Source organism: Tetranychus urticae, chromosome 1 (genome assembly GCF_039701765.1).
Source record: "Tetranychus urticae isolate SD_2017Ah chromosome 1, NJAU_TeUrti_SD_1.0, whole genome shotgun sequence".
Lineage (NCBI taxonomy): Eukaryota > Metazoa > Arthropoda > Arachnida > Trombidiformes > Tetranychidae > Tetranychus > Tetranychus urticae.
This window is the reverse complement of record NC_142958.1, coordinates 7,758,803-7,779,593: the sequence shown is the minus strand read 5'-3', so window position 1 is coordinate 7,779,593 and position 20,791 is coordinate 7,758,803. Positions and strand designations below refer to the sequence as shown.

The following is a 20,791-nucleotide window of genomic DNA, read 5'->3' as shown; positions in this document are numbered from 1 at the left end:
GAGAGATGACTGCCGGAACATTGATTTTACCAATTGGCATCCTAGAGGAACCATTTATTCCTCGAATACTTCCACCTTGCCATTGTTCTAACTCACAACCCATATCGTTAAGACAATTCGTTGTAATGAAAGAAGCTTCGGCACCAGTGTCAACTAGAGCGTTAAAGATTTTTTGATTAACTTCTAAGTTGACCATAATTCTGTTTTCTTGGGTAAACGCAACATTATTTTGTGAATCTTGAGTTACCGGAGGCGGAACATTAGGAATTCTTCTGTCTATACTATTCTGATAGTTGGTTTGAGGCTGATTATACTGTGGTTGATTGTACTGAGGTTGATTATACTGTGGTTGATTGTACTGAGGTCTTTGAGAACCATTCAAATAACAAAATCTTGCCACATGGCCATTTCTTCCGCATGTAAAACACCTCGCTCTACCCTCTGGGGTCCGGCTGAAATTTGGGCGATTGTTAGTCTGATAGCGGCCTCGATTAGTGTTATATCTATTGTAATTTTGAGGTACTGGAGCGGATTGGCTAACTTTCAATGCGTTTATTTCACTAACCAAATGTTCTAAGATTTTTTCAGTTCTATCTGCTCTTTGTGTATCATTGTTGTCAATTTGGGTACCTGTTTCTAAGTTCTCCAATCGTTTCCCAATATTAATAACCTCATAAAAGTTTTTCGGTCCTGCAATACATATTGCATTTCTCAACTTCGGTGGCATACCTTCAAATATGTAATTTAAGATCTCTTCATCCGTCATGGTTGCATTAACGTCTTTACATAAACCAACCTTTTCATACACATAACTTTGAATTTTCTCAAATCTCTGCAACTGTCGTCTTCGCATCTTTTCAAGTTTATCTTCATCGCAAAAATCTGTTAGGAATAGCTTTTTGATTTCTTCTAACTTCTTATTCCCGGATGTTTCACTTCTCAATCTAAACCAGTTGGCCGCTGGACCTGCTAAGTATGTTTTGAGTCTTTCAATGCTCTGTTGTTCAGTCCATGAATAATGATTGCATACAGCATCAAACCGTGACAACCATGCACTCGCATTGGTAGTGTCATCTCCTCGAAACACAGTCAAAGAGTATAACTCATTACTCAATAAGTTGCTTGATATTTCTAAACCTAATCGGTTTAGTTGCTCGTTCACAGAATTGTCTGGAGGCGCCATTCAAAATGGATCAGATTAATCAGTGAACTTTGAAAAATGGAAATCTCTTACTTTATTCAACCGTTGGGGCGATGTTCAATTTACTCTAATTGTTGTTTGGACCAGTCAGTTAAAACAGTCGTCCACTTGTTCCGATTCCAAAAAAAAACAAAATGTTGTCGAGGCTTCAATGAGGACGTTAGTGGTGAACAATACTAAATACGCAAAAGAACAATCCTAACCAATTATAGTCACCAATTATTCACCACAGTTCAATATCACTTCTATTTATCTGCGACAGTAATTTCAAATCCAATTTGAAAAGGAACAAATTAAACACTCTATCTTTCTTCGAGGAAAGATGCACTTAGTTGGACTGCCGTTGCACAATAACGAAAAACGTGTCCAAAAAAAATTATCTATCTTCGTAAAAACTCAAAAAAAGCAGGATCCTGCCGAGGTCGCCAAATGTTATGCCCAAGGGGCCAAATGAAGAGTTCAATAAAGATAAAGGTTTTAAAAATGAGTTTACTAAGAGAAAGAGATTATGTTAAGGGTTTACAGTGACTACGTGAGTGAGTCCAATAAAGGTTTAAAGCGGCTTAAGTAGCCTGTGTTGAGTCCTCGTAGAGGCAGCAGAGTCCTCGTTGAGGTTATCCTAACAATATAATTATACTAAATAGAGAGTCCCCAATCATAACTGATTGTGAATTTCTTTTCACTGTGTCCGATAGTTGCAATCTACAATTAAAGACTCAAATTCATAATGATATAAATAATACATTAGATGTAGATTTATAATACATTTTTGTTTGATTCATTTGGATCGAGCGAGAAAAGCAATGATTAACTCGATAAGTAGACCAAATGTTGACAGAATCAACATTGAGATGAGTAAATGAAATATTTGGTAGAATCCCCTGTAATTTAATGATTGCCAATTGAGATCATCACCTTTCCAAGGAGCTTCAGACTTGTGAAAGTCATATAAGGTTGCAGGATAAAATGAGAGTATAAAATCAACGTAGATATCTTCTTCTATTTTTCTAGCAATCCCACTTTGGATCATCCGACGAGATCTGAAAATTAAAAGAGCAAAATTAAGTGTTTGGAATTTGATTCAGCTTGATCCCATAACAATAAGTTAATTCACTCACAGAGTATCAAACCTTTTTCTGGTGGATTCTGAAGTATTATAGCTAAAAAGCATAGCTTGTAATGATCTATGAAAAGGTTTTGCTGAGTAATATTGTTCTTGGTTGGGTTTGAGTAAATCAGATGAAGAAGCTGCTAATGGACTCAGTTTCCTTCCAACACCAGAAACGAAAGTAACCATTAATTCGTTTCTTTCAAATGAGGGAATAGGTCCTAACGGGAAGGGTTCTTTGAACCCTTCAGCAACAGCCCGTCTATAGTTATCAGCATAATCTCTGGTGACTTTGGCTTTAAAAAAGTCATACATTGAGATACCTTCAATGAAAAACGGTGTTTTGCCCTGATTGATAATATCTCTCAATGTATCAATCTTCAAATCCGCCTTTCCTACAATAGTTTTGGTACTGAATGCAGCGTTGAAGATGAATACTGGAAACATTAAGATAAGCATTTGAATCAAGCGAAACCATAATGCACGGTGAGATAAATGCTGGTAAAATGAGATGCCAAAGGATCTAAAGATGGCTGTCAATAAAGCTTCAATTTTGAAGCGTTTAACTGCAATCAATTCCAATATGAATATGGCCAGAACAGCCAATAATAAAGGAATCGCGGTTATCGATGTCAGACTTGAAATAGTAGCTGAATGGTCTTTATTCAGATTACGAATGCTAACTATGTAGAAGTTTTCCTCCGATATGACAGAAGTGAAATGACCAGGAGCCTTTTGGGTATCCAACGACAATGGCAATAAGCACAAATCCACTTTCTAGTAATTACGAACACAAAGATTAAAACTATCAATTGAAATATTGACATGACTTACCCCTTCTTGCATTAGACCCAAAACTCCATCATGATAACCAGTTTCTGTTAGCACTCCCAATTGTCCTTCCTCGGGTAGAATGAATTTCAGACTAACGGCAGAAGGAAGAAGATAATTTATCAATCCAATCTGAATAGTTAATACTGGCAACAGAATCGCAATAGTTTCTTACTTGAAAGGGCCATAATCAGAGAGCATAGCTGTAAATCGCTTAAGAGACTTCAATTTAGGAATAGCTTGATCATCTTCTTGAACGAAACCTTGAGCGAATGGTATCTTCAATATCAAAAAATAAGTGATTAGACGGGAACAACAGCTAAATAATTGCATTGCTTACCGAAAAAGCACCAACAGTTAAATTTGTTTTCGCCATTTTTCGTACAATTTTCAAATTCACTAACACAAAGAAAAATTTTTGAATCGCTTGTGAAGTGAAACAACTCTTCATTTGAAATCTGTATTTGATTTTCGAGAGCAATTTTCAAAGTTGTTTATTTTAAATTTAATCATTTGATTACTAGACCATTGAAAATGTATTTTCCATTGCCATTAAAATTGGATTCAAATTGAATTTCGATATTTCAGATTTCTTTCCTCCTAAGAAAGGGTATAACAAATAAAATATTTTTACAGTCAATTTATCAGGAAAAACAAATAACTCAATAATTTTGATAGTTTATATTATTCTATTCGGTATCTTGATCGTTCGAAATTTAAAGATGAATTCTGATATTGAAAGACAGTTCAGCAGAAAGAAGCACCATGTATGAATAATGCCAACTCAAAAATAATTGTTAACCATAAAATGAATGTAATTATTGGATTTACATTGTAGGTGCTGATTCAAACAATGCTAATGTCACACAAAGGATGTTTGTCATAATAAGTCGATCCTCTTCAAATTGAAAATTAGCTAAAGAGGACATTGAAAAGTCATGTTAGGTCTTTTCAAAAGTTTGTAGGATGCCACGTTTGGCTCAAGTTGATGAGCTCAATGCTCAGTTTTGGTACTGAATGCAGCGTTGAAGATGAATACTGGAAACATTAAGATAAGCATTTGAATCAAGCGAAACCATAATGCACGGTGAGATAAATGCTGGTAAAATGAGATGCCAAAGGATCTAAAGATGGCTGTCAATAAAGCTTCAATTTTGAAGCGTTTAACTGCAATCAATTCCACAGAAAAATATCACATTATTACTATGTATACTGCTATAATTTAAACAGGAATGGTTGCCTTTAGGATATAGTTTCTCGAAAAGCGAAAAATTGGTATACTCAGTAATATACACACAAACACGAAGCAAACCCATATCTTGGACAGTTTCAGATTTGCAACCTTCTCTCTGCAATTGATGATCAGGCATCAGTAATCGTTACTGATCGCTTTAGATAAAATTGACTGGCATCGAGAATAAAAGATAGTGACTTGAAGTGAATTAGAATAATTCGATTTATTCAATACAGTATCATAGATTTTACATTTTCAGGATTATTCATATTCTTATTAAAGACTTCATTGACGACTTTCTGAAAATTTTTCAACCATTATTCACATTCAATTCATTTTCCACCCATTGGTGGTGCTCCGGGCGGTGATGCTTGTCGTGCAGAACGGGATCCAGTAACTGGTAACGTTGCTGAAACAGACCCAAGAATGGCAATAAGAGCCATTAGAAAGACAGAAGAAACATACTTAGTCAATTGCATTGTTATTTTGTTGATTGGATTTAACTTGACTTGGTTTAACAGAAAATTGAAATATCACTAATCACTATTACTTTGTATACTTGAAAATTTAACTGATATCATTTGAAGAGAAATGGTCGCCTTTTATACTTATGTGTCTTGTTTATGCTTTATTTAGTTTTATTTTTTCATTTGTCATGAATAATGTATAATTTCTATGATGAATTCATGACTCATTTAGTAATTAATAAAAGCTGTGTTTATTTATATGAACAATTTTATAAAGTCATTATCTCTGAATGTCAAATTCAACTTAATTGATGCAGCTAGACTGCTCGTGTACACTCAGGAATGATTTCGCGTTATTTATATATAAGCAAACAATGATTCTATGACAATTTACTATCATCTGACAATCATTAAACTTAAGAAGAGCTATTCAGATCCAGCCACTGTGATGTTAAAAGAGGTTTTTTGATGGGGTTAATGGACCGAAAGTAGATTCTATTTCTGATATGAGTCACATAAGCCATCGCACTTGTACGACACGATAAGTCTAGACATATTAAGGGTTTTATTTGCAGTTTAGATATATTGACTTTGCAAGATTATTATTCATCAGAATAAAAAAACATTTCATGCAAATACTACGAATAAGCATTATTTTACCAAATGAATAATCAGTTATGCAAAATTAAAACAAATATAAAAATAAAACTAAATAAAGCATAAACAAGACACATAAGTATAAAAGGCGACCATTTCTCTTCAAATGATATCAGTTAAATTTTCAAGTATACAAAGTAATAGTGATTAGTGATATTTCAATTTTCTGTTAAACCAAGTCAAGTTAAATCCAATCAACAAAATAACAATGCAATTGACTAAGTATGTTTCTTCTGTCTTTCTAATGGCTCTTATTGCCATTCTTGGGTCTGTTTCAGCAACGTTACCAGTTACTGGATCCCGTTCTGCACGACAAGCATCACCGCCCGGAGCACCACCAATGGGTGGAAAATGAATTGAATGTGAATAATGGTTGAAAAATTTTCAGAAAGTCGTCAATGAAGTCTTTAATAAGAATATGAATAATCCTGAAAATGTAAAATCTATGATACTGTATTGAATAAATCGAATTATTCTAATTCACTTCAAGTCACTATCTTTTATTCTCGATGCCAGTCAATTTTATCTAAAGCGATCAGTAACGATTACTGATGCCTGATCATCAATTGCAGAGAGAAGGTTGCAAATCTGAAACTGTCCAAGATATGGGTTTGCTTCGTGTTTGTGTGTATATTACTGAGTATACCAATTTTTCGCTTTTCGAGAAACTATATCCTAAAGGCAACCATTCCTGTTTAAATTATAGCAGTATACATAGTAATAATGTGATATTTTTCTAAACCAAGTTGTTTCCAATCAACAAAATAACAATTTTATTGGTAAAGATGCTGGTAATGAAACTATTCCCATTTTCATTATCCATACAATATTTCTAGTAACCCTTCACACTAATATTGTTATGCCCAAGGGGCCAAATGAAGAGTTCAATAAAGATAAAGGTTTTAAAAATGAGTTTACTAAGAGAAAGAGATTATGTTGAGGGTTTACAGTGACTACGTGAGTGAGTCCAATAAAGGTTTAAAGCGGCTTAAGTAGCCTGTGTTGAGTCCTCGACGAGGCAGCAGAGTCCTCGTTTAGGTTATCCTAACATTTGCCACCACCAAACAAGAAAAACTGACCACAGTTTAAAGTTTAAACATTAGTTTGCAAGTTAACGTGAATACATCATTATATTGTTTAATTTTCTTTGTTTCTTTATGAAATTTTGGTTCCTTTCTTTTTAACTTCAACTCTTAACATGGCTTTACCCAATGATGGGCGTAGTCGATCACCTCAGCTTCCCACATGTTCTGGAGACCACGAGTGTGGATGTCAGCAAGTAAAAATGACAGCCAAAGCCCGTGATGGCTATTACGATGTTGATAAGGTGCTTTACCAAGAGAGGTATCGGTGTCGTCGCAATATGGCTGCTGTCCTAGGGGCACCCTTCTTGGTAGATATGAGAGACATGAGGAACATTAGTTGCACTAATGTTCCTTATGGTATACCAAAAAATCTTAAGCGGAGCCTCGTCTTTTCATCCGATCCTGATGAAATATTTGAAAAGGACCCGAAGATGTTCTATTGTCGCTTTTGTGATCGTTCTTTTACCAAAAAGTGCAATATGACCCGCCATGAGGAGAAGAGTTGTGTTTTTCCAGGGTCACCAAATCACAATTGTGTTGCTGAAATTTGCAAGTCCACTTGCGCTGGAAAAGTTGCTTATGTGCCTCTGCCTGATGGTCGCGCTGGACGATCCATGCCATCACGGAAAAAAAACTAGTAATGTTTTTATTTTACTTTATATTGTATTTCTTTGTCTTTTTCTCTTGAATAAACATCATTGATTTGCTTGAATTAAATATTGTCAAATTATTAATTGTTAATCGGTTACAATAAAAGTAATGAAATTTAGGATAGAAAATAGTTACATTGACATAGAGTTACTGAGCAAACAGACACAAACAATACACAATACACAATACAAACAGAATAGCTATAGTCCTCTTTGGGCGCTATAGTCCTCCCATAGGCTCACATGTTAAAATAAAAAGTGATTAATTATGGTCAATGGTTTACAAATGGAATAGCTATAGTCCTCTTTGGGCGCTATAGTCCTCCCATAGGCTCCCATGTTAAAATAAAAAGTGATTAATTAATGGTCAATGGTTTACAAATGGAATAGCTATAGTCCTCTTTGGGCGCTATAGTCCTCCCATAGGCTCCCATGTTAAAATAAAAAGTGATTAATGAATTAATTAGTGGATAATAATTAATGAAGCGAGTGAACAAGAAGGGTTTTAGTGGTATAGTGGATATGACGAATATCTGTAGCGGATTAAAGAAAGGGTAAAGTCTCTTGGGGCTTGTTCAAAATTAAGCTCAATTTTTACGCTGAGGGTTCCCATGGGTGTAATATAAACAAAAAGATGTATATAAAGGATGGTTTTTCGTGTTTCTTATTCATTTTGGTTTTCGACGTCAACTAAGTATTTCAACATGGCCCATAATGTTTCTATTGTTTATGGTAATTGTGGACGAACGAATGAGGCAACAATCTTTTTGGACAATGCTTTCATCGAAGCAGATTCAAACATTTGTGTATTCACAGAAGTTATCCCTGATTCTATTGAAAGGGACGCTAATTTTGGAGTGTACACTTCTGCCCATCATCAAGCTGAAGCGATAAAAATCGCAAATAGTGAGACTTTAAGTGTTTACCAGGAAGCCGTGTTACCTATTACCGTAGCCAAAGTGTTGGCTTTACGCTGGAGACATATGCGAGTTATGTTAGGCTCTATTTACCAGTCGCCAACAAATGCAGTGCTTTCCAGAGAGCAATTCTCGTCTGTTGTTAATCGATTTTTTGGATACCTTACTTCACAGCAAGCTGATCTGGTGATGATATTAGGTGACTTCAATGCTTATCACCCTAGTTGGTCAAGTGAAAACAATCGGGATACTAGGAAAGCTTGGAAGGGTAACAGGTTGGTTGAATTGATGGAGCAATATGATCTTTCTGTTGTTAACGATCTGTCACAAGGTTTCGTGCCCACCTGGATGAGAGGAACCACTGCCACCGTTAATGATCTTTTTATCGGATGTGAAATAATTCGAGAAGCAAATAACTTCGTTACCCATGAGATGTTAGATGGTTCCCATCATCGGTTACTGCGAATGGAGCTGGATTACGAGCGCGCACGTACTTTACTTCAAAAAAGATAGGATTCATAAGCTATTACTTCAACATAATTTGTGTTTTTTTTGTGTTTTCTTTGATTTATTTGATTATTATTTTGATTTGATTTTCTTTTCTTCTTTCTTCTTTTTTTTTGTATCATTGTTTTTTTAAGGTATTTTTTTTGTATGTATTTTTTTTGTTTGTATTGTGTTTTTTTTGTTTAGTACACTTTTTTTGATTTATTTCAGTTTATTTATTGTTTGAAAATTACTATTTTATTAGAGGGGTTTGGGTTTAGTGGGATAGAGGATTCAGGGTCATGTTGAATATTGTTATTGTTACTCTTTAGTTTGTTTATTAGTAAGGTGAATGTTAGGGTTAGTGTTAACACAAAAAGGAAAATAATTGAAATAATGAACCAGATGGTATGATCATAAATATTGGTACGAGGGTTTTCTGCTTTTGGGATCAATCTATCCAACATTTCTTCACTATAGACTAAATCATTGGTGATCGGATCGATGGCGTTTGGATTGAAATGTAAGTTAACCCTGAAATTCCAATTCTCAACGAATCGCAAGTTAGAACTTAATTTGATTTCATGCGGACTGTATATATACTCGTCAATTTCAAAGCTTATATTGGACGGTATACTAAAAACGTATTCTGGTCAGGCGTGAGTGAAATTGAAAATTTTAATCATTTTTGAAGGACAATAAATGAAATTGAAGTTTTTTGCAAATTTAATCTGATCTTGTTTTTCATCCGTTGATGTGTGTCTTTCAAGACATCGTTCTTGCGTCCACAAACTTTCTGATGTAGAATTGGAAGAATGCTTTAAACACTGTGCTCCCCTAATATTGAGGTCAATTTCAGCGTCACTAATTTTGATTATGTTTTGCTTTTTCATCACACAATTTCTCTCTGTATCGTAAATAACTTCCGCAGGACCTGCATAATCCCTGTAGCAAAAATGACTTATGTTTTGATTTGTGTAAAGGGTAAAGGGATCGGCTATCAGAAGATGATGCTTATCTGAAAGAATTTTTGCAGCAAACTTGAACCATACCTCTTGTTTTCGCATATCAATCGCACATTCATTTGGCTCAATCAATTCTGCTGGGCAATTGTTGTTACAATTCAAAGATATGTTTAACAATTCTAAAATTTCAACGTCAAATTCATTATTGTGCCATTTTTTATTGGCATGATTCAGGATAGTTCTTACTTTTAAGAATTGTGAAGATAGTTGCGAGACTAAATAAAGAGCAATAGGCAGAGATGATTCTAGGTTGTCAATTCTAGTTTGAAGTTTACCAATATTACCGTCAACTTGTTTTAAACCATTATTAATGAGGTGCATTGCTTTAGCACTTAATTATTGATTTATTCCTGATTCTTCGATCTTTTTCATCATGTGTTCTAGTTTTGTTTGAATATTATGAACTTCATATTCAAGTTTCACTTCTTTTGAAAGTGTTATGGCACCCAAACCTACACTAAATAGTGAACTAATAGTCAAACTCCCTAGAATCAAAAGCCCTGATACCAATGCTCTTTTAGATCTTGGTTGTTGTTTAATGTTGATTGCTCTCTTGTTTATCTTTTCAACTTCTGGACACATTTGTTTTAAAGGATTAATGAATTCATTATTGTAAGATTGTTCACACCATTTTAAAAGAGGTTTTTGATAGTTAGTGCTGTTGAGTATTTCATCAAACAATAAACTACATGGCGATTCAAATTTGACATTGATCATAACCTGTTGCATTCCTTTTACAATTCGCATTTTAGTGTCTTTCCAAATTACTGGATTCACTTTTAAGAAACTCGATTCGGAGACGCAGAGAAGCATTGAAGTGAATAGTGTCAATAAGACATAGTTATGAAATCTACCGGGTAGTCTTCGTTCTCTTCCACTTCTTCGAGGTTCTCTTATTTCCGAAATGATTTGATTATCGTTGGTAAGATTATCCACATTCTCTGTTTCTTCTGATTCAATGATTGTATCACTTTCTAAATGGTAATTGTTGATTGACTGGTTAATGTGTATTGGTTCGTTAACGTTTTTCTCGTTCTGAGTTATTAGCTGTGTTGGAACTTCCAAGTTGAAATTATCCAACTCAGAATCAGAGTCAGAAGAGTTACCATCAGATTGTGTTTCCAATCTTTCGTGATATGTTTTAAGTCTTGATACATGAACTATATCAATTTTGTTAGTTTTGTTACAATGCTCAATTTTGTAAACTAACGGCGAAAGAATTTCAATTATTTTGTAAGGGCCGTACCAATTGTGCATGAGTTTTTCTGACTTACCAACCTTGTGAATAGGTGTAAAGACCAAAACCTTTTCACCAATAAAATGTCTACGGTCTGTTCTGTTTTTGTCGTAGTACTTTTTGCTTTTGAACTGACTTGTTGTTAAATTTTGGTTAGCTATTTGTCTTATCTTCTTTAGATGTTCAATAAGAGCGTCGGCATAGCTAGGTGCATCATTGATACCCATAGAAGTTGATTGTAGAAATCTTTCGATGGGAAAAACTGGATCTCTACCGTAAATCAAATAAAAGGGCGAAAAACCTGTGCTAGCATTTACTGCAGAATTTAGAAAGGAGGCAAAGGTTAGAAAGTGAAGTGTTTGGTCCCACGTTTTATGACTATCATCAACATACATACTGATCATTGTAGCTAAAGTTGCGTTAAAGCGCTCTGTAAGACCATTGCATTGTGGATGATAGCAGTTGTAAAACGGTGTTTTTTCTGCATTAAGTTCGTTATTTCTTGCATTAGTTTGGATCTAAATTGCCTTCCTCTATCAGTTAGAATTTCTTTCGGACTTCCAAATTGACAAACAATATTTTCTGTAATAAACATGGCTATTTGAGCTGTTGTTGCTTCAGGCAATGCTCTCACTATAGCGAAGCGGGTGAAGTACTCGGTTGCAACTACAATCTGTTTATTGTCTTTTAGTGACTTTGGAAAGGGTCCTAGTATGTCAAGGCCAAATTTTTCAGCTACTCCACCACATGCTATAGGTTGTAAAAGCCCAGCAGGTGTTAAGTAAGCTCGCTTTTTTGTTTGACATTCATTGCAAGTCTTTACATAATTTACAATATACTTCAACATTTTAGGGAAATAGAGTCTTGACCTTACCCTCTCATAGGTCTTTTGTTGTCCTAAATGTCCAGCTAAAGGATCATCATGCAAAGAGTAAAGTAACTCACGCCTGAGGCTAGAAGGAATTACTGGCACTAGTTTAGGACCAGTTTTCGGAAAGATACATCTATTCAGAATACCATTAACTAAAGTGAATTTTGCCAATTTTTTATTGGTAGTTAACGAGTTTGTTTGACCCTCTAGTGTAGCAATTATTGCTCTTAATTTTGCGTCTTCGCTTTGCGCTCTAGCTAAATTGTCATTTTGTTCAGTGACAAAAAGTAAATTCAATTCAACATCAATTCTTGGTTCTTTTGCTTGATCGATGGGATTGCGTGACAGGCAGTCAGCGTCTTGATGATGTTTACCACTTTTGTGAAAAACTTCAAAATCAAATTCTTGCAGTGCTAGTGACCACCTAGTCATTCGAGGCGAAAGTTTTCTTTTGGTAAACATCCAACAAAGTGAGCAATGGTCAGTAACTACTTTGAACTTAGTGCCAATCAAATAGGACCTAAATTTTTCCAACGCATAAACAATTGCAAGTGCTTCAAGTTCACTTATTGCATAGTTTTTCTCAGCTTTGGTTGTCATTCTGCTTGCGTAGGCAATTACTTTTTCTAGACCATTTATTGTTTGAACTAAAATGGCTCCTAGACCAATTGCAGAGCCATCACACCTTACCTCACTAGGAAGTTTACTGTCAAAATGCATTAGAATGGGTTTGCTAACTAATGCTGTTTTTAATTGTTCAAAAGCTTTTTGCTGATCTTCTGTCCAACTGAACGGTACATTTTTCATTGTCAAATAAGTTAAAGGTTTGGCTATTCATGAGAAATCTCTAATGAAGCGACGGTGATAAGATGCTAACCCGACAAACTGTCTAAGAGTGTCAATGTTCGTTGGTTGTTTGAAATTTAATACAGCATTTATCTTTTCTTTCTGTGGCGAAATGCCTTTAGCTGTTATTCGATGCCCTAAATAGTTTACTGCATTGACAGCAAAAGCAACTTTTGGCGGTTGAATAACTAAATTTGCTGTTGTCAATCTCTTCAGTACCATATCGACATGATCTATATGGTCATTGAAAGATTTTGAGAATATCAGAATATCATCAAGGTAAGGAATACACGTAATCCATTTCAAATCACTCAGAACTGCATCCATCAATCTTTGAAACGTAGCTGGCGCATTCCTCAAACCAAATGGCATTACAATAAACTCAAACAAAGGATCTCTGGTTATTATGGCAGTTTTTTCGCGATCTTTTGGATCGATTTCAATCTGCCAATAACCAGATTTAAGATCAATAAGTGAAAAGTAAGAACAACCAGTCACACAGTCTAAAGCGTCTTGAATGCAAGGAAGAGGATAGTTATCCGGAACAGTGTCTTTATTCAAACGACGAAAGTCGCCACAAATGCGAACTCCACCGTCTTTTTTCCCTACTACTATTACTGGAGAAGCATAAGGTGAGGTTGATTCGATTATCACACCCAAACTTTTCATTCTTTCAATCTCTTTCTTAATTTCTAGTCTTTCGGCTAATGAATGAGTATGATAAGGTGGTAGCGAGAAAGGCCTATTATTACCTGTATCTATTTGGTGCCAACATAAGCTAGTTTTACCCAACTTGTTTGTTTCAAATGCAAAACGATCGAACGAGACTAAAACATTTTTCAACTTGTCGATTTGTTCAATTCCAAAAGATGCACCAATTGAGATGTTACCTTTGCTCAAACGCAATTCTTTCACTTCCGAACTCACTGCTTCATTATTCATTGTTTCAATTGCGGGCGTTTCATCAGTGTCAATTCCTACTAGCACTGATTCTCTTGATCGGCAGATTTGTTTGATGCCTCCTAACTTTTCTCCCGTTTTCAAATAAAAACTGAAGTTTTCGTTATTACAGACAGTTAATTCACCTTCATTCTCATGAACATTTAAGATATTTGTTGCAAAATTTAATCGTGAGTTCTTAGTAAACTTGGAGCTTGGAGAAATAATGATTTCATTGTTTAGCTTGCTAGCTACTTGTGCCACTACTTTTACTCGAACTGTAGAGTTTGGTGGGATAATAAGCCCTTGTTTATTAACAATTGCTCCTTTAACTTCTGCCGTCCCTGCTTCTTCAGTAACTAACTGAGCACTATTAGTTTCGACTTGTTCGGCTTGCTTTTCAGGTCTTGCAGGAAATCTGAAGTAAATCTTGTTGTTAACTGCATCAATGAAAGTATTGGCACTCTTGATAGTATTCATTCCTATAATAATTTCATAAGGAAGATATTCTAATACCCTGGCTTCAAAAAGGATTTCAGCTTTTCTGTCTTCCTGAGAGATGACTGCCGGAACATTGATTTTACCAATTGGCATCCTAGAGGAACCATTTATTCCTCGAATACTTCCACCTTGCCATTGTTCTAACTCACAACCCATATCGTTAAGACAATTCGTTGTAATGAAAGAAGCTTCGGCACCAGTGTCAACTAGAGCGTTAAAGATTTTTTGATTAACTTCTAAGTTGACCATAATTCTGTTTTCTTGGGTAAACGCAACATTATTTTGTGAATCTTGAGTTACCGGTGGCGGAACATTAGGAATTCTTCTGTCTATACTATTCTGATAGTTGGTTTGAGGCTGATTATACTGTGGTTGATTGTACTGAGGTTGATTATACTGTGGTTGATTGTACTGAGGTTGATTGTACTGAGGTCTTTGAGAACCATTCAAATAACAAAATCTTGCCACATGGCCATTTCTTCCGCATGTAAAACACCTCGCTCTACCCTCTGGGGTCCGGCTGAAATTTGGGCGATTGTTAGTCTGATAGCGGCCTCGATTAGTGTTATATCTATTGTAATTTTGAGGTACTGGAGCGGATTGGCTAACTTTCAATGCGTTTATTTCACTAACCAAATGTTCTAAGATTTTTTCAGTTCTATCTGCTCTTTGTGTATCATTGTTGTCAATTTGGGTACCTGTTTCTAAGTTCTCCAATCGTTTCCCAATATTAATAACCTCATAAAAGTTTTTCGGTCCTGCAATACATATTGCATTTCTCAACTTCGGTGGCATACCTTCAAATATGTAATTTAAGATCTCTTCATCCGTCATGGTTGCATTAACGTCTTTACATAAACCAACCTTTTCATACACATAACTTTGAATTTTCTCAAATCTCTGCAACTGTCGTCTTCGCATCTTTTCAAGTTTATCTTCATCGCAAAAATCTGTTAGGAATAGCTTTTTGATTTCTTCTAACTTCTTATTCCCGGATGTTTCAATTCTCAATCTAAACCAGTTGGCCGCTGGACCTGCTAAGTATGTTTTGAGTCTTTCAATGCTCTGTTGTTCAGTCCATGAATAATGATTGCATACAGCATCAAACCGTGACAACCATGCACTCGCATTGGTAGTGTCATCTCCTCGAAACACAGTCAAAGAGTATAACTCATTACTCAATAAGTTAATTGATATTTCTAAACCTAATCGGTTTAGTTGCTCGTTCACAGAATTGTCTGGAGGCGCCATTCAAAATGGATCAGATTAATCAGTGAACTTTGAAAAATGGAAATCTCTTACTTTATTCAACCGTTGGGGCGATGTTCAATTTACTCTAATTGTTGTTTGGACCAGTCAGTTAAAACAGTCGTCCACTTGTTGCGATTCCAAAAAAAAAACAAAATGTTGTCGAGGCTTCAATGAGGACGTTAGTGGTGAACAATAATAAATACGCAAAAGAACAATCCTAACCAATTATAGTCACCAATTATTCACCACAGTTCAATATCACTTCTATTTATCTGCGACAGTAATTTCAAATCCAATTTGAAAAGGAACAAATTAAACACTCTATCTTTCTTCGAGGAAAGATGCACTTAGTTGGACTGCCGTTGCACAATAACGAAAAACGTGTCCAAAAAAAATTATCTATCTTCGTAAAAACTCAAAAAAAGCAGGATCCTGCCGAGGTCGCCAAATGTTATGCCCAAGGGGCCAAATGAAGAGTTCAATAAAGATAAAGGTTTTAAAAATGAGTTTACTAAGAGAAAGAGATTATGTTAAGGGTTTACAGTGACTACGTGAGTGAGTCCAATAAAGGTTTAAAGCGGCTTAAGTAGCCTGTGTTGAGTCCTCGTAGAGGCAGCAGAGTCCTCGTTGAGGTTATCCTAACAATATAATTATACTAAATAGAGAGTCCCCAATCATAACTGATTGTGAATTTCTTTTCACTGTGTCCGATAGTTGCAATCTACAATTAAAGACTCAAATTCATAATGATATAAATAATATTAGGTTGAGTAAAAATTAATGTCCGTTTTAAGAGTCTTTTTTAATCGTCAATTCAGATTCAATGAATGATTACAATCAAAAGCTGTATTCACCACCAGCATCAATCAGTCTTTTCCATCGATTAATAAGGTTATAAATTCCTCTTTTATAAAAATTGGAGTCTTTAGACTCGAAAAATGTTTTGAGGCCATTATAGAGGGCGTCCCGATTATCGAAATTTTTATTACGAAGATAATGTTCCATAGATCTAAAAAGGTGATAATCAGATGGAGCAATATCGGGACTATAGGGAGGGTGGGGAAGTAATTCCCATTTGAGCTCGTCCTTAATTTTTTTTGAGGTCAAAGTAGCAGTATGAGGGCGAGCATTATCTTGGTGAAAAATGACACCTTTTCGATGAACCAATGATGGTCTTTCGTTTTTTAATTTTGAATTTAATCGGTCAAGCTGTTCACAATAGGTGGCAGCATTGATTGCTTGACCTTCGGGGAGCAACTCGAAGTGGACAATGCCACGAAAGTCCCAAAAAACGCTGATTAGCACCTTTTTTGGGTGCAAACCTGATCGGGCAGTGGGGATAGGGGCTTGACCTGGAGCTAGCCACTGTTTGCCACAATGAACATTATCGTAAAGGACCCATTTCTCATCGCATGTAATGAGCCGATCGAGAAATGGGTCAGCCGAATTTCGGCTAAGCAAAAACTCACAAATTTCCAATCTTTGCTTTTTGTTTGACAAACTCAATTTATGAGGTATCCATGTTCCTCTCTTGCACTTAAGTCCTAAGCGTTTGAGGCCATTACATATGGATTTCTGGCAGCAGTCCAATATGACGGCAAGTTCCCGCGTTGTTTGACGTGGATTATCTTGAACGATTTCCTGTAATCGTTCAAGATTCAAGGTCATTTTCCGTCCCCGACCTGGACTATCTTTGACCTCAAAATTGCCGCTTCGAAATTTTAAAAACCACCTGCGGCACTGCCGTTCACTTAGCACTTCACTACCGTAAGAAAAACACAAATATCGATAGGCCTGAGTGGCATTATCGCCATTTTTAAATCTATTCAATAAAACAAACCGAATTTCTGCCGAATTTGGCTGCATTTTGACCTTAAAAACACTAACTAAATGAATTACAATTTACAAAAACAAAACTATCTAATGATCCGCAATACTGCAGCAATATTTCCCGCTAATTCTCATTATGTTCATCCTATGGGTTGATTGTTAGGATATTGATTAACAATCAGGATGCTAAAATCGGACATTTATTTTTACTCAACCTAATACATTAGATGTAGATTTATAATACATTTTTGTTTGATTCATTTGGATAGAGCGAGAAAAGCAATGATTAACTCGATAAGTAGACCAAATGTTGACAGAATCAACATTGAGATCAGTAAATGAAATATTTGGTAGAATCCCCTGTAATTTAATGATTGCCAATTGAGATCATCACCTTTCCAAGGAGCTTCAGACTTGTGAAAGTCATATAAGGTTGCAGGATAAAATGAGAGTATAAAATCAACGTAGATATCTTCTTCTATTTTTCTAGCAATCCCACTTTGGATCATCCGACGAGATCTGAAAATTAAAAGAGCAAAATTAAGTGTTTGGAATTTGATTCAGCTTGATCCCATAACAATAAGTTAATTCACTCACAGAGTATCAAACCTTTTTCTGGTGGATTCTGAAGTATTATAGCTAAAAAGCATAGCTTGTAATGATCTATGAAAAGGTTTTGCTGAGTAATATTGTTCTTGGTTGGGTTTGAGTAAATCAGATGAAGAAGCTGCTAATGGACTCAGTTTCCTTCCAACACCAGAAACGAAAGTAACCATTAATTCGTTTCTTTCAAATGAGGGAATAGGTCCTAACGGGAAGGGTTCTTTGAACCCTTCAGCAACAGCCCGTCTATAGTTATCAGCATAATCTCTGGTGACTTTGGCTTTAAAAAAGTCATACATTGAGATACCTTCAATGAAAAACGGTGTTTTGCCCTGATTGATAATATCTCTCAATGTATCAATCTTCAAATCCGCCTTTCCTACAATAGTTTTGGTACTGAATGCAGCGTTGAAGATGAATACTGGAAACATTAAGATAAGCATTTGAATCAAGCGAAACCATAATGCACGGTGAGATAAATGCTGGTAAAATGAGATGCCAAAGGATCTAAAGATGGCTGTCAATAAAGCTTCAATTTTGAAGCGTTTAACTGCAATCAATTCCAATATGAATATGGCCAGAACAGCCAATAATAAAGGAATCGCGGTTATCGATGTCAGACTTGAAATAGTAGCTGAATGGTCTTTATTCAGATTACGAATGCTAACTATGTAGAAGTTTTCCTCCGATATGACAGAAGTGAAATGACCAGGAGCCTTTTGGGTATCCAACGACAATGGCAATAAGCACAAATCCACTTTCTAGTAATTACGAACACAAAGATTAAAACTATCAATTGAAATATTGACATGACTTACCCCTTCTTGCATTAGACCCAAAACTCCATCATGATAACCAGTTTCTGTTAGCACTCCCAATTGTCCTTCCTCGGGTAGAATGAATTTCAGACTAACGGCAGAAGGAAGAAGATAATTTATCAATCCAATCTGAATAGTTAATACTGGCAACAGAATCGCAATAGTTTCTTACTTGAAAGGGCCATAATCAGAGAGCATAGCTGTAAATCGCTTAAGAGACTTCAATTTAGGAATAGCTTGATCATCTTCTTGAACGAAACCTTGAGCGAATGGTATCTTCAATATCAAAAAATAAGTGATTAGACGGGAACAACAGCTAAATAATTGCATTGCTTACCGAAAAAGCACCAACAGTTAAATTTGTTTTCGCCATTTTTCGTACAATTTTCAAATTCACTAACACAAAGAAAAATTTTTGAATCGCTTGTGAAGTGAAACAACTCTTCATTTGAAATCTGTATTTGATTTTCGAGAGCAATTTTCAAAGTTGTTTATTTTAAATTTAATCATTTGATTACTAGACCATTGAAAATGTATTTTCCATTGCCATTAAAATTGGATTCAAATTGAATTTCGATATTTCAGATTTCTTTCCTCCTAAGAAAGGGTATAACAAATAAAATATTTTTACAGTCAATTTATCAGGAAAAACAAATAACTCAATAATTTTGATAGTTTATATTATTCTATTCGGTATCTTGATCGTTCGAAATTTAAAGATGAATTCTGATATTGAAAGACAGTTCAGCAGAAAGAAGCACCATGTATGAATAATGCCAACTCAAAAATAATTGTTAACCATAAAATGAATGTAATTATTGGATTTACATTGTAGGTGCTGATTCAAACAATGCTAATGTCACACAAAGGATGTTTGTCATAATAAGTCGATCCTCTTCAAATTGAAAATTAGCTAAAGAGGACATTGAAAAGTCATGTTAGGTCTTTTCAAAAGTTTGTAGGATGCCACGTTTGGCTCAAGTTGATGAGCTCAAGTGAAAACAGATGATCAGATAAACTTTTTTGTGTAAATTCAATCTTTTGTCATGAAAAAGTGTTTGATTTGAAACCACTTTTCATGTATAATAATCATTCTTTTGTTAGTTACAGTGGCATAGAGAATTTAAATATTTAGTTATATCGATGGAAAAGATTTACAGTTACATTTGGATTTCGGCAATATTGACTGTAAAATCACTCCAGTACTTGTTACCGAGTATGGTAGGAAAATAATCAGATGATATTTTATTGATTAATAATGATTAAAAATACATTTTCAATGGTCTAGTGACTAAATGGTCGCGTTGAAAGTAAACAGACTTTCTCGCAAAATTCAAAGAGATGTTTTGAAGCATAACATGTTTATTTGCAAAACAGAACAGTTATTTTACTCAGCAATCAATGCAGAGTTTTAATTATTTTCTGGTCTAGTTGTGGAAATCGTATCGATAATTGATTGCATTGATAATCAAAAGTCAATTCAACTGTTTATGCTTTTTCGAGTTGTTATTGCAAAGACACAACCATCACAATTGTCTACTTTAAAAACGAAAGGACACAAATGTGCAAAAGCGGGTAAAAATCAATTTCTTTCAAATTCAGACTTTACTGGTTTGTAGGGACATAAAAAATGAATCTATTAGTGCGATTTAACGATTTCTTTGATAAGCTGTTTGCAAATGAAAAGTCAAATTTGATGAAAAATGAGTTTATTTTCAGCAAGTTAACTAAATAAAATCACAATCTCTTTTACGTTTTACTTTTACTTGGTCCCGACCATTTAAGCTTTTGGACTTGGTGAAAACCCTTCAGTTTCTGCTACTTTACTAACCAATAATCCAATAGCATTTCCTCATTAAAATGCTATATTAGGTGTTGTACTTATTATTTAATTCTTGGTATTGATGATCTCGCAAAATGGTATTAGAAACGCCAACTTCCCTAATGCTAATCCCTTAATAAGACCAAGATTTTCAACCCTCAGTGTTAGCCATCGTTAAAGAAACTTCATTGACCCAAAATATTGTGTAAAATTATTCATTTTTCATTATAAAACAACATTATCAATCATAAATCAATGCATTTGTTGCTAAAAAGACACAATAAACACAAATGTAACATTTATGCATCAAACTTGTAAACAAAATGGGCAAAAACGGGTAGAAATTAATTTCTTGCAAATTCAGACTTTACTGGTTTGTAGGGAAATAAAAATTGTGTCTATTAACTAATAG

General features: G+C 34.9%; 3 protein-coding genes across 3 annotated transcripts; all 3 read right to left on the bottom strand.

Moving 5' to 3' along the window:
* Nucleotides 1-1,857: 1,857 nt before the first annotated feature.
* LOC149094477 (uncharacterized) lies at nt 1,858-3,577 on the bottom strand. Its single transcript, XM_089266779.1, has 5 exons — nt 3,481-3,577; nt 3,316-3,419; nt 3,144-3,234; nt 2,320-3,086; nt 1,858-2,241 (listed from the first exon to the last, which is right to left on the bottom strand). Exons 1-5 carry the CDS (start codon nt 3,514-3,516, stop codon nt 1,980-1,982), a joined length of 1,260 nt encoding a protein of 419 aa, XP_089122905.1. The 5' UTR covers nt 3,517-3,577; the 3' UTR covers nt 1,858-1,979.
* A 12,566-nt stretch (nt 3,578-16,143) lies between these two features.
* On the bottom strand, nt 16,144-16,974 carry LOC149094476 (histone-lysine N-methyltransferase SETMAR-like). Its single transcript, XM_089266441.1, has one exon. It carries the CDS (start codon nt 16,972-16,974, stop codon nt 16,144-16,146), a length of 831 nt encoding a protein of 276 aa, XP_089122567.1.
* Nucleotides 16,975-17,393: 419 nt separating this feature from the next.
* Nucleotides 17,394-18,991, bottom strand: LOC112539220 (uncharacterized). The gene is made up of 5 exons (XM_025161556.2): nt 18,895-18,991; nt 18,730-18,833; nt 18,558-18,648; nt 17,734-18,500; nt 17,394-17,655 (listed from the first exon to the last, which is right to left on the bottom strand). Exons 1-5 carry the CDS (start codon nt 18,928-18,930, stop codon nt 17,394-17,396), a joined length of 1,260 nt encoding a protein of 419 aa, XP_025017324.2. The 5' UTR covers nt 18,931-18,991.
* Between the last annotated feature and the right edge of the window lie 1,800 nt (nt 18,992-20,791).

Excerpts from the sequence above, each read along its gene's own strand:
- LOC149094477 (XM_089266779.1), bottom strand. The coding sequence starts at position 3,516 with ATGGCGAAAACAAATTTAACTGTTGGTGCTTTTTCG. Across the intron at positions 3,420-3,480 it reads TAACTGTTGGTGCTTTTTCG|ATACCATTCGCTCAAGGTTT; the intron begins GTAAGCAATGCA and ends TTGATATTGAAG. Across the intron at positions 3,087-3,143 it reads TGGGTCTAATGCAAGAAGGG|AAAGTGGATTTGTGCTTATT; the intron begins GTAAGTCATGTC and ends CGTAATTACTAG.
- LOC149094476 (XM_089266441.1), bottom strand. The coding sequence starts at position 16,974 with ATGACCTTGAATCTTGAACGATTACAGGAAATCGTTCAAGATAATCCA.
- LOC112539220 (XM_025161556.2), bottom strand. The coding sequence starts at position 18,930 with ATGGCGAAAACAAATTTAACTGTTGGTGCTTTTTCG. Across the intron at positions 18,649-18,729 it reads TCTGATTATGGCCCTTTCAA|TCTGAAATTCATTCTACCCG; the intron begins GTAAGAAACTAT and ends TTCTGCCGTTAG. Across the intron at positions 18,501-18,557 it reads TGGGTCTAATGCAAGAAGGG|AAAGTGGATTTGTGCTTATT; the intron begins GTAAGTCATGTC and ends CGTAATTACTAG.